Source organism: Penaeus japonicus, unplaced genomic scaffold (assembly GCF_977035675.1).
Source record: "Penaeus japonicus unplaced genomic scaffold, GWHDUDI00000001_assembly GWHDUDI00000005, whole genome shotgun sequence".
In the NCBI taxonomy this organism is placed as follows: Eukaryota; Metazoa; Arthropoda; class Malacostraca; order Decapoda; family Penaeidae; genus Penaeus; species Penaeus japonicus.
The window spans coordinates 6,054,102-6,068,148 of record NW_028234407.1 but is presented as its reverse complement, the minus strand read 5'-3'; the positions used below and the strand labels follow the sequence as shown (position 1 = coordinate 6,068,148).

General features: G+C 40.2%; 1 protein-coding gene across 1 annotated transcript in view; it reads left to right on the top strand.

Moving 5' to 3' along the window:
- LOC122249163 (ergosterol biosynthetic protein 28 homolog) overlaps positions 1 to 14,047 on the top strand; it is an 85,361-nt gene that overhangs the window by 27,541 nt on the left and 43,773 nt on the right. The window contains exon 2 of the mRNA XM_043009814.2: positions 5,955 to 6,087. Coding sequence (XP_042865748.2) covers positions 5,955 to 6,087 — 133 coding nt within the window. The remainder of the gene's footprint in view (positions 1 to 5,954; positions 6,088 to 14,047) is intronic.

Here is a 14,047-nt window from a genome sequence, read left to right as displayed (position 1 = left end):
TTTCGCACCATTCTCTTTCCCTTTCTTCTGCCATTGTTAGAATTCCCCTCTTCGCTTCCTCTTGTGCTTCCCTCCATCGTCAGCCTTGCCACCTTTCTGTTCTCTCACACTCTCCTGTTTCCCCCCCTTTCGCCCTTCCTCCCCTTCCTCCATCGTTCGAGCGTCTCCTCCCTTTCTCTCTCTTCTCCTCCACTGCCATACCTACTTGCTTCCCCTACCCTAACCCATCCCATCATCCTGCCCTCCTCTTTTATTCCCTTCTTTTACATCTTCATCTCATCCTTCCCCCTTCCCTCCGAACTCCTCTCCACGCCTTCTTCACCACGAGCCTTGACCCTGCCTCCTCCGTACCATCACAAATCCCCACTACCTGTATCCTCCCTGCCCACTTCCAGTTTTCTGCTAATTTTCTATCTTCCTTCACCCCTTTTCTCCTCTCATCACCCTCCCGCGTCTCCTCACGAATCCCCACTTCCCTCACCCTCTCCTGCTCTCCTCCTCCTTATTCACCGTCCCCTCTCCTGCCTTCCCCTACTGCCTCTCTCATTCCTCTCCTCTCCCACCTCCCCTACGGCTCATACTCTCCTATCCTTTCCCCTCCCCGTTCACTTCCCCTACACGATCCCTCTCCCCTCATCCCTCCTCTCCCCTCCCATCCATCATCCCCTCAAGCCCTCCTCTCTTTACTCCCCACCCCTGTGCTCCCTCCCTTCACACCTCCCCCTCTGCCCACCGTACATTAAACCCTGAGGGACCAAGAGCACCTGTCATGAGCAGGGCACATTCGGCCGGAAAAGCTGGTGCACAACGCCAGCTGCCGTCAGGGAGGAGAGGAGGGGGGAGGGGGATGTCTGTATGGAGTCCCTCCTCCTATTCTTCCCTTTCTTACTTTCTTCTCCCTCCTTTATCCTCCCTCCCCATCTTTCTTTTTCCTCCTTGACTCTCTCTTCCTACACTATTCCTGCCCTCCCTCGCTCTTTCCGCTATACTCCTGGCTAACCCTATTCTCTCCTCCTCTTCTTTCCTCCTGCCTCCTACTTCCCTCTAGTTACAACTCTGTGCCTCCTACTCTTTCCTCACGTCCTGTCATCCTTTCTAGTCTCCTTCCTCCTCTTTCCTCTCCTCACTCTTTATGTAGATAGTACATATTTAAAATTTATTATAGACTTTTTACTTACCTCCTCCACCTATTCTTCCTCACTCCTCCTTTCCTTTCTCTATCTCTTTCTTTCCTCTCTCCTCCCCCCCTCCCCTCATCTTTTTCCCTCCTCTCTACCCTTCTTCCTCTCTTCCTCTCTCTTCTTACCTCTCTCTCTCCATCTGCTCACCCTCCTCCTACCTCCTCCTCTCCTCTCCCACTCCTCCTCCTCCTCCTCCTATCTCTCTCCTCCACTCTTCTTCCGTCCTACCTTCCTCCTGCCTTCACTCCATCCTCCATCTCCTCCATCTCTTCCTCCTCCTCTCTCCTCCATCCTCCTCTCTTCGCCTCAGCTCTCCTCCTCCTCCTCTCCTCCTCCTCCTCCTCCCTCCTCCTCCGCCTCCTTCTCCTCCTCCTCCTCCTCCCTCCTCCGCCTCCTCCTTCCCGCTGGTCCTCTCTGTCCGCACTCTCCTCCCTACCTCCTCCTCCCTCCTCCTCCTCCTCCAACTCTTCCTCCTCCTCCTCCTCCTCCACCTCTTCCTCCTTCTCCTCCTAATCCTCATCTTCTTCTTCTTCTTCTTCTTCTTTATTATTATTCTCCTCCTCCCTCCTCCTCCTCCCCATCTTCTTTTTCTTCTTCTTTATTCTCCTCCTGATCCTCCCTCCTCCTCCTCCCCTCCTCCTTCTCCTCCTTCTCCTCCACTTCCTCCTCCTCCTCCACCTCCTCCCCCACCTCCTCCTCCACCACCTCCTCCTCCTCCTCCTCCTCCTCCTCCTCCTCTCACTGTCCGTTATGGTATTTGCGAACCTTATCAATATTGACTCCGTTTCCTCCGCTGATTTACACTTGCCTCGCCTGCTCCCGGTCATACATCCCTTTATCTCCTGTGTTGCGTGGTGTGCCTGTGTATGAAGAGAGGCCAGCTGGAATAGGGAAAGGGGTGGAGGGAAAGGGAGAGGGAGGTGGGAGGGATAGGGAGAGGGAGGGAGGGGAGGGATATAGGAGGGGAGGGGAGGGGTGAGGAGGGAGGGAGGGTGGGTAGGAGGATTGAGGGAGAGGTAGTGAAGGAGGGATTGGGTAGGAGGGAGGGAGGGTGGGAGGGCGGGGGAGGGAAGGTGGATGAGAGAAAGAGAGAAAGAGAGAAAGAAGAGAGAGAGAGAGAGAGAGAGAGAGAGAGAGAGAGAGAGAGGCAGAGAGAGAGAGAGAGCATCTAGAGAGGAACGAGAGAGAGAGATGAGAGAGAAAGATATTTAGATCTCGACTCGAGTGAGAGGATGGCGGGGGGTGTGGCCAAATAGAATAAAAGAAGTGAAAGCGAGAGACAGTGGTTATGAATCGCTCATTTCCACAGCCTGTAGAGCAAATTGTTTGGAATTGTTTGACGGTATAAAGCGGATGTTGACAGAAAGTGAACTTATAATAACATAACATAATTTTTTTTTATTGTGGAATTGTTCATGAAACGTTGGAATTTTCGCCTTTGTTAACTGTTTGTTGTTTTTCCGTTTTTGTATATTTTTTTATGATTGTTCATGCTCTGATTTTTTAATTTTTTTTATTATTCGCTTTGTCATTTATTGAGTTTGCTTTAGAAATCGTTCTCAGCTTTGCCAAATGTTACGTTTTCGCCATTAATGATATTCTAATTATTCATTAAAATTATTCTAATACTATATAAGTCAACTAAAGGATAAAAGAAATAGTGAAGGCAAATTTGCTAGACACTTTTTTTAAGTTGGATGTCTTATTTTCTTCATTATTTTCTTTTAAAAAATGCAAGATGCAAATTGATATGTATATTATTTTCACATGTTTCATACTTTTTTTTCCTTCTTTTTCATTCTTCCTCTTCGTATTTATTTTCCTCCCAGGGAAGTTTCTCTCACAGGAAATTTCCAACTTCCGTGATAACAAACACCGACTTGCAATACGAAGGGAGAACTGATTGACGTCAATCGCGGGCGAGACATGTTGTAGACCGAAGTGGAGAAAAGGCATTTCACAAATTACTCAAAGGAGAACGGACACACAATCATGGCGCATAAGTTTTTCGAAGAGTGTGACGATCTGAAGGGATTGTGAAGTGCTTATGATTGGAGAGAGTTATGATATTGGAGTTTAAAGCGAATACTTTTATGTCATTTGTTTCTCTCCTCTCTATATCACATAGTTTCTCTCTGTTTTGTCACTCTATCGCTCCCTCTTCCGCCTCCTTTCATTGTCTCTTGACTCTTTCTCGTTCTCTCTTACTACTCGTCTCTCTCTCTCTCTCACTCTGATCATCTCACCTCCTCTCTCACCCTGTCTGTCTTAACGCCTCTCTCTCTCTCTTTCCTCTCTCTCTTTTCCTTTCTGTTTCTCTTCGGCATCTCCCTCTCCCCCTCCCACTCTCTCCCTCGTTCGGTACTCCCTTCCTCTCTCACCCTCGTCTCTCCCTCTCCCTCGCTCTCTCCTCTCGTCTCTCTCATCTCCTCTCTCAATCTCAATCATCTCTCTCTCTTCTCTCTTCTTTTCTCTCTCTCCTTCTCCAGTCCTCTCATCTTTCGCTCTTTCTCTCTCTCTCTTTCTCTCTCTCTCTTCTCTCTCTCTCGGGTGCTGGGTCGCAACTCTCTCAATACCTCTCTCATCTCTCTCTCTCTCATCACTCAATCTACTCTCTCTCTCTCTCTCTTCTCTCTCTCTCATCTCTCGTCCTTCTCCTGTCTCGCTCTCTCTCTCTCTCTCTCTCTCTGTCTGTCTTACGCTCTCTCTCTCTCTTTCTCTCTCTCTTTCTTTCTTTCTCTCTCTCCCTCTCCCTCTCCCCCTCTCCCTCTCTCCCTCTCTCCCTCTCTCTCTCTCTCTTTCTCTCTTTCTCTCTATCTCTCTCGCTCTCTCTCACAATCTATCAATCTCTCGTATGTTTATATGTATATATATAGAATATGTATATATATATTATATATATAAAAAGATTATAGATATATATATATATGCTGGAGTCATGTTAAATTTATATATATTTTTTTTTTTTTTTTTTTTTTTATATCTATATCTGTCCTGTCTCTCTCTCTCTCTCACGCGCCCTCTCTCTCTCTCTCTCCATCACTCGAATCTATTCTCTCTCTCTCACGTCTTCTCTCTCTCCTCTCTCATCTCTTCTCTCATACATCCTCTCATCATCTCTCATACGTCCTCTCTCATTCTCTTTCTCTCTCTCTCTCTCTCCTCCGCTCATCTCTAATAGGGGCAGGTATCCATCAAGAGAGCAGCTCAGAGCGAGATATAGATCTCTCTCCTCTTATCTATATATATATATAAATATATATATATATATATATAGATAATATATAATATAATAATAATATTATACTAATAATAATAATTTAATAATATGATTATTTATTCTTATTTTATATACATACACATACATCAATACATATACATATACATATTCACATGATTGACATATACATAATATACATATACTATATACATATACATAGACAGTAATACATATTGTCATTACATACACATAGATACATATACATAAATATATATATATATATATATATATATATATATATATATATATATATAATCACTTGACCTCATATATATCTCGAGCCCTACCATCTTCCCCTTCTCTCCCCTCTCCCTGCCTCCCTGCCCGTTCCTTCAAACACCCTTCCCCTTACCCCCTCCACCCCTCCCCTACTCCCCATTGACTCTTCATTTGCCATTCAGCCTCTGTTGCCGATATTATAAAGGGTGTGATCTCGCCCACTTTAGCACGCCCGGCCTATTTCTCTGTTCTCTTGTTCTCCTGTTCTTTTAGTCGGCCGTTGAACACTCACGGGGCGTCGTGTTCTTTCATTCTCGCTTAGTCTTGATAGATCGGTTATTTTTTATCGAGGAAAATTGTTGTTTTTCGATCGCCGTTCGAGGACTGTGTTCTGTTTCACTCCGCCCGCCCCTCGTTCAGGTTCAATTACGCCCGCGACCATTTGCGTAATTTGCGTATGTATTTATTCTCCCTCACGCCCGTATTCAGCAAAGGGGAAGCGGTTGCATGCTTTGCCAAATTATCCGCAGTCACGCCCAAATTCGCAAATATACGTTGCTGTTTATTCACATACACTGATTTCTGTTTATTCACATTCTCTCACTCTCTTTCTTTCTTTTCTCTCTCCCTCTCTCTCTCTATCTATCTATCTATTTATCTTTCTCCCTCTCTCACGCCTTCTTTCTAGTCCCTCTCCTTCTCTCTCTCCCATTCTTCTCCTCTTCTCCTTCTCTCCCCTTCCTTCCTTCCTTCCTACCCCACCCCCTCCCTCTCTCATTTTCCCTCTTCCTTCCCTTCCCTTCTCCCTCTCCCTCCCTCTCTACCAATGCCACCCATCCTCTCTCTCCTTCCCCCCCTCCTACCCGCCCTCTCTCTCCCTCCCCCTCCCCTTCCACTCCCCTCCTCTCCCTATTCCACCCACCCTCTCTCTCCCTCCCTCCCCCTTCCCTCCCTCCCTCCCTCCCTCTCTCTCCCTCCTTCCCCCCCTCCCCCTCTCTCTCCCTCTCTCTCCCTTCTTCCCCCCTCCCCCTCTCTCTCCCCCTTCCCCTTCCCCTTCCCCTTCCCCTCCCTCTCTCCCTATCCCACCCGCCCTCTCTCTCCCTCCTTCCCTCCCTATCCCTCCCTCTCTTCCTCCCACCCTCTCCCCCTCCCCCTCTCCCTATCCCTATCCCTCCTTCCCCCCCTCCCCCTCCCTCCTTCCCCTCCCCCTCCCCCTCCACCCACCCTCCCTATCCCCCTCTGTTTATTAGTCTCTAATCCCCGTGTGCCCGCAGGTGATATACGCCATGCGGGGCTGGATCGCCTTCGTGGCCTTCATAGACGTGGGCATGGCGGTGCAGTGCTACCTGGACGCCGACTCCTTCCTCGGCTCGCAGCTCTACACGGCCGGAGACATCGCGGAACATGGTCAGTTGTGGGGCATGGGATTTTTCTTCTTCTTCTCATTATTATTATTATTATTGTTATTATTGTTATTCTACTCACTCTTCTTCTTCTTCTTCTTATTATTATTATTATTATTCTACTTTCTCCTCTTCTTCTTCTTCTCATTATTATTATTATTATTATTATTATTATTATTATTATCATCATCATTCTACTTCCTCTTCTTCTTCTTCTTCTTCTTCTTTTTTTGAATGAAGACTGGTTGTAGTTTCTTCTTCTCATTATTATTATTATTATTATTATTATTATTATTATTATTATTATTATTATTATTATTCTACTTCCTCTTCTTCCTCTTCTTCTTCTTCATTTTTGAATGAAGAATTGTTGTAGTAGTAGTGGTTGTGGTAGTGGTAGGTAGTTTTGGTTAGATTTTGTGGTAGGTGGGTTTGGTTGATGGTAGATTGTGTTGGTTTTTGGTTTTTTATTTTGTGGTTAGTTGTTTTGTTTATTTGTTGTTTATTGTTATACGAGGGCTTGGGTATGCAATAAGACTCAATTGATAGATAAGAGTAGTTTAGACTATTTGTTAATGTTATCTTTTTTTATTGATATGTTTGTGTATGTACTCTGATTTTCGGTTTTGAATTTTCTTTTGACTTATTGAACAGTGTTCGTTTTTTTCCTATTTTTTCTTTCTAAGGAGACTAAATTTCAATAATATCCTCAGTGTTCATCCATCTTTTTTTTTTTTTACTCAATCACTCACCGCCTTCTCCGGTCTTCCACATTTCCCACCGTTAATAATTCGTCTCGTTTGTCGCTAATGTCCACCTTCGATATTCGTTTATCATTTGCCGGTGATGAAAATGGTAATGAGGGAGGCAGGAAGGGAAATTTTGATGGGTTAATCGGAGAGAGAGAGAGAGAGAGAGAGAGAGAGAGAGAGAAAGAAAGAAAGATAGGAAGAGGGAAAGAGAGGAGATGGGAGGAAGAGGGAAAGAGTGAAGGAAAGAGGGAGGAAGTAGGGAAGGTAGGAAGGAGGGAGGAAGAGGGAAAGAGGGAAGGAGGGAGATAGTAAGGAAGGAAAGAGGAAGTAAGGAAGGAGGGAGGAAGTAGGGAAGGAGGGATGGGAGGGAAGGAGGGGTGAGATGGAGGGAGGGTGGGTGAGGAAAGGGAGGGAGGTAGGGGGAGGACAGGGAGGGGAACGGGTGGAAGGGAGAGAAGGATGGAGTAAAAAGGACAGAGGGGGGAAGGGAGGGAGAGGGGCAGAAGGAGGAAAGAGGATGAAGGAAGACGGAGATAGAATGAAAGAGGCAGGTGAGCGAGAGAGAGAGAGAGAGAGAGAGAGGGGGGGGGAGAGGGAGAGAGAGAGAGGGGGGGGAGAGGGAGAGAGAGAGAGGGGGGGGAGAGAGAGGGAGAGAGAGGGAGGGAGAGAGAGAGAGGGAGTGGGAGGAAGAGGGAGAGGGAGAGGGAGAGAGGGAGGGAAAGAGGGAGGGAGGGAGACAGACAAACAGACAGAGACAGAGACAGAGAGAGAGAGAGAGAGAGAGACAGGAAGAAACAGAGAGGGCAATGTGTAAGTTGTTAACCAGAGACGAAGGAAAGGGAGGTGGAGAATTGAAAAAACGATCCCTTTATATGGAACAGTGATAAGAAACAGTGGGAGAAGAACAGGAAAAGTGAATAAAGAAGAAAGTAGAAGTAAAGTGGAAGAAAATAAGATATAGAAATGGGAACTATACACGCAGACACAACCATGAAGAGAAAATTACACGTAGGTATGTGTATGTATATATTAGTGCAATTCTTTGTGTATATATAAATTTCCTTTTTATTTGTCAGGAATTTCATCACGGGGGAAAGAACAATGTAGGCAAATAATTTTGTGACCCTTATGGCTGACGTGATAAAGGCTATTTGTCAGTCACTCTCGTGTTTATTCTCTCATTCTCTTTTTCTCTTTTCTCTGATTTTTTCTTTCGCTCTCGTGTTTTTTTTCATCTTTGTCCCTCTCTTTCCCCCTCTTTTCTCTCTCATTTTTTTTCGCATCCCTCTCTTTTCTCCTCTCTCTTTTCTTTTTCTTTTCTCGTCTCTTTTTTCTTTCTCTCCCTCTCTTTCTTCACTCTCACTCTCTCTTCTCTCATCTCTCTTCTCATCGTGACTTCTCATACTCTCGAGCATCTCTCGTCATCTAGTCTCCTCTACATCTTCTCCACTCATCTCTCTCTCTCTCTCATCATCTCCTCCCTCTCCTCTCGCCTCTCCCCCTGTCCTCCTCTCCGCTCTCCCCCTCTCTCCTCTCTCCTCTCAACTCAACTCTCACCTCAATCGTCTCTCTCTCTCATCATACGCTCGTCTCCATCTCAAGCTTCTCTCGATCTCTCTACTTTCTCTTCTCTCCTTTACCCTTTCTCTACTCTCGTTTCCTCTCTCTCTCTATGCTCTCCCTCCCACGCTGCTCTCTTCTCTCCACTCAATCGTCTCACCAAACTGTCTAATGCTCTCTCCTTCATCTCTCCTCGTCCCTCTCCCTCTCGGTCAGATCGATCTCTCTCTCTCATCGATCGTCGTCTTCTCCTCTCTCTCTCTCTCTCTCTCTCTCTCTCTCTCTCTCTCTCTCTCTCTCTCTCTCTCTCTCTCTCTCTCTCTCATCCTCTCCCTTTCCCTCTCTCTCTTTCTCTCTAAGTCCCTAATCCTCACATCTTCTCCCCATTTTTCCCTCTCTCCCACTCTCTCTCCCTCTCCCCCCACCCTCTCCCTCTCTCTCTCCCTCTCTCCCTTCCCCCACCCTTCACCCTTCCCTCTTCAGCCTCCTAGATCTCTCCTCCTCTCCTCCGTCCCTCTCCCTCCTACTCTATCCTCATCTCTCCTTCTCCCCTCTATCTCTCTCCCTTCTCCTCACTCTCATCTCCTCTACCCTCTCCTCCTCTCCTCTATCTCCTCTCTCTCTCCCTCTAATCTATCTCCTCTCTCGTGCTTACCCATCACCTTCCATCCTCTCCCTCCCTCTATTTCTCTCTCTATTTATCTCTCTCTCTCTCTCCCTCCCTCCCTCCCTCTTTCTCTCTCCCTCTCTCCCTCCCTCTATTTTTCTCTCCCTCTCCCTCTATTTATCTCCCTCCCTCCCTCTCCCTCTCCCTGTGCACACCTCTCTTCTCTCCGCTCTCTCTAGGAGACTTCTCACTCTTCAAGAATCTCTCTCTAATGTCTGTCGCTCTCAACTCTCCCCTTCATTCCCATCACTCCCATCCCTCCCCTCCCTCTCCACTCTTCCCGTCTACTTATCTCTCATCTCTCCTTCCTCCCTCACCTCCCCCTCTCCTCCGTCCTCCTCCCTCACTCTACCCCCCCCCCTTCTCCTTCTCCCTCATCACTCAAAATACAACTCCTCCCCACCCGACCCCCCTAAACTTCCCTTCTCCTCTTCTCCATCTCCATTATTTCTCCTCACTCACCTCGTCCATCTCTCCCAATTATTCCTTTTATATCGAAGAGAGCAAGAGTTTGTGGTTTCCAAACCCTTTTTATACTATCGCAAGGGAAGGAACCAAGTCCCGTGGCGAATCAACGTATTCATTATAGAGCGCAGAAGGAGGAGGTTCCAAGTCTCTTTTATCACCAAGAATATTGCACACGGAGAATGAAGACATGCAGAGTCCATTATATCTTATGCCTAATAAAACTCCTACGTGTCATTTTATTTTTTTATTTTATTTATTATTATTATTATTTTTTTTTCGCTTTGAAGTCTAAGAAAGATTCCTTGGCTAGGTGTTAGAAATGCGGTGTTGCTTATTGTCTAATGTTATCGTTTGATAAATTGGCAAAAGGTCAATGTGTTCGGCCCCTTCGCCTTTTTCTAAGAATAATAGTTTCTAAACGCAAAGTAGTAAGAATTAATTGCTGTAAGGGGGTGGCAGGATGGAGAAAAAAAATTATGAAATTGTATTCCTGAGGTCGATAATGCATCTTGCGTGGATTTATTCATTGCGATAAAACATTGGGGCATTAAATTAAGTCACCGCGGATCTTTTTCGAGAGCAGAGAGAGAGTAAGAAGACGAGAGAGAGAGAGAGAGAGAGAGAAGAGAGATAGAGAGAGAGAGAGAGAGAGAATATAGACATCAGAGTGAGAGAAGAGAGACGATGTGTGAGAGCGAGAGTGAGAGTATAATACAACTTTACATATAACATATTGCGACAAATACACGTCATGCACACATACACCGTATACACAATCATACACATATACATATACATATACAGATATTATATATATATAAAATATATATATATATATATATACATAGTATATATGGCAATATATATATTAAATTATATATAATATATATATATATATATATATATATATATTTTGTATAATATGTTTATATATATATATATAAATATTTTATAAATTATAAATAATTATATATATATAGTATTGGGGGGTATATAACTTTATGTATAATATGTAGTATAATATATATATATAATATATGCACTATATATATATATATATTATATATATTGTATATATATATATATATATAATATATAAGCTATCCCTACCATCTAGTCATTGTCTCGCTCGCCCTTGGCCTTTTGGGTCGTGTATTCCCATTACAGTTTTTTTCTTTGATGAAATAGCGAATTTCGCAGAGTAAACTAGAATCATAAGATTCAAGCCCGGTAAAGAATTATATGAATAAATATATATTGCAATCGAGCGTATTTAATATATTATAAATGTATATATATGTATATATATAGTATATATATATATATTAATATATATATAATATCTATATATATATATAATAGTATTTTATGTATATATAGAATATATATCATATATATATTATATATATATAATAGTATAATTATATATATATATATATATATATATGTATATATATGATATATATAATATATAGTGTGTTGTATAAAGTAATATATAATGTATATATATATGTATAGATATATGTATATATATAAATATATATATATAATATATATAAGTGATATGTATTCGTATATATATTTAATATAATATAGCTATATATAAATAATAGTGTATATATATATTTATATATTTGATATATAATGTAAATATATAGTATACATAATATATATAAATGTATGTATGTATGTATTTATATATATTATATATAATATATGTGTAAAAAAATCTATAAATCTATATCTAGTCAATTTATCTATCTGTCTATATATATATATTATATATATAAATATATATATCATATAAAATATATATCTAAATATGTGTGTGTGTGTGTTTGTGTGTGTGAGTTTGTGTGTAAATATGTATGAATGTGATGTATAGTATAAGTAAACAATAATAAAAGAATATAGATTGCAATGCACGGAGTTTGCCGAAGAAATCCAGCGGCGCAGAGTAATTGAGGTCGATAGATGAGGTCCCGGAACTCCAAACCGCACACTAAAGATGTGTAGAGGACTACACTGTGGCCCCCAAACACACAAACAAGAGGAGAAAGGGAAAAGGCAAAAAAAAAAATCCCCGTCACCTCTGCCGCAGAGAGGGAGAGAAAGAGGAAGAGGGAGAGGGGAAAAAGAGGGAGAGAGAGAGAGAGAGAGTGTGTATGTTGAAAGGATAAAAAGGGAGGAGGTAGTTCGGAGGTAAGTGAGAAGGGTGGAGGTTAGAGGGGGAGAGGTAGTGAAGAAAGTTAACTAGCGGAGAAGAAATATGGAGAGGGAGGGAAGAGAGGGGAGAAGAGTTGAAATGTATACATTAAGAGAGGACGACGCGAAAGGAGAAGGGGGAAAAGGTTGAATTGTCTGCTATCAACATGTATTTATGCATTTGTATAATTATTGTTTTAGAGGATTTTTATATAATGCATATATATCATATATAATATATATAAATATATATAAATATATTAGGGGTAGTGATATATATATCTCTATTTATATATATATATAAATAAATAATATATAAATATTTATATATATATTTATATATTATATATAATAAATAGTTTATATATATATATATATTTATATATATAAAAATATTATTTATATATCTAATATATATATATATTATCAAAATATATATATATATATCTATATTATCATGTATATATATATATATATAATATATAAATATTTCATTCCACCATCTAGACATTGGTCTCTCGCCCTTAGCCCTTGGTCCGTGTATTTCCAATCTGTTGTTTTCTTAGATGAAATATCGAAATTTTCGCAGGAGTAAACTAGAAATCATAGAATTCAAACCGGAAAGATTTGAGAAAATCCTACCGTCTTTGCAGTGAATAATACATGCTGATATATATATATATATATATATATAAATATATACATATAATATATAATATATATATATAAAATATAATATATATAAAAAAATATATTTTAGGTATATATAGAAATATATATATATATATATATATATATCATATATATATAAATATTATATGAAATACTGAATGTAATATAATTATATATGTGTGTGTGTGTAATATGTTATACATATATATATATATATATAAATATATAAATATATATATATATATGTAGATATAAAATAAATATAAAAGTATTCATAATATTATATATATAAATATAATATATATATATATATATATGTATATATATATATATATACTATCATATATATATATATAAAATATTCATATATCATAGATATATATATTCTATATATAAATATATATATAAATATATATATAATATACATATATTGTATATAATATATGATTCTATTATATATATATATAATATATAAATAAATAAAAATATGTATAATATATATAAAATATTCATATATATATATATAATATATATATTCATATAATATAATTAATATATATATATATATATATATATATAATATAATATATTACTATATGTATATATGATTATATATATATATATTTATATATATATATATATATATATATATATATATATATATATATATGTATATAAGAAATATATATATATATATTATAAATATATATAATATATATATAAGATACATATATAATATGTATATAGAATAAATAAGTATATATATAAATATACATATATATATAAATATACATTATATATATATATATATATATATATATATATATATATATATATATGTAATAAAAAAAAAAAAAATATATATATATATAAATGTACATATATATATATACATACATATATATACATATATATACATATATATATAAAGATAGATCGATATAGATATAGATATATGTGTGTGTATGTGTGTGTGTGTGTGTGTGTGCATACAAAGAAGAAGGAAGAGAGGGGGTAAAGGTGGGTGGGGGGGGGGGGTTAAAGGAGGAAAGAAACAAGCTCCAAAAAATGAAGAGGCAAATGCATAGACCCCAAAAAAGAAAGAAAAAAAGTCATAATGGGAAGCTGATGACGCTGCCCTTTCGTTCCCAAACCCTCGCCCTCCCCGAATATCCCCCTCCCTCCTCCCCTTAATCCCTTATAACCCCTAACCACCCCCTCCCCTTACCCACACCCTCCTCTTTTCCTCCACTTCCTCTCCTCTCTCCCACCTTTCCCCCTTCCCTCTTCCTCCCCCCTTCCCTCCTTTTCCCTGATCTCCCTCCTCGCCTGATTCCCTCCAGAACCTCTACTATCAGAAAACTTTTACTAACTTTCCTTTTCTTCCTTACCTCCCTACCTTCCCTCCCTCCCTCCTCTCTTCCCTGATCGAGCCCAGAACTCCGTTTTTTTTTTTTCCTTACATATATCCACTCTTTTCACTCCCCCTCCCCTCCCCCCTCTTTCTTCACTTATCCCCCCTTTCCCCTCCACCCCTTACCTCTCTTCCTCTCCCCACACCCCCCTTTCCTGAACTTTGCCTGAGAGAGTGAATAGTGCAGTTCCTTTATAACAAGCATTTGCAGTGCAGGTTGCGAGGC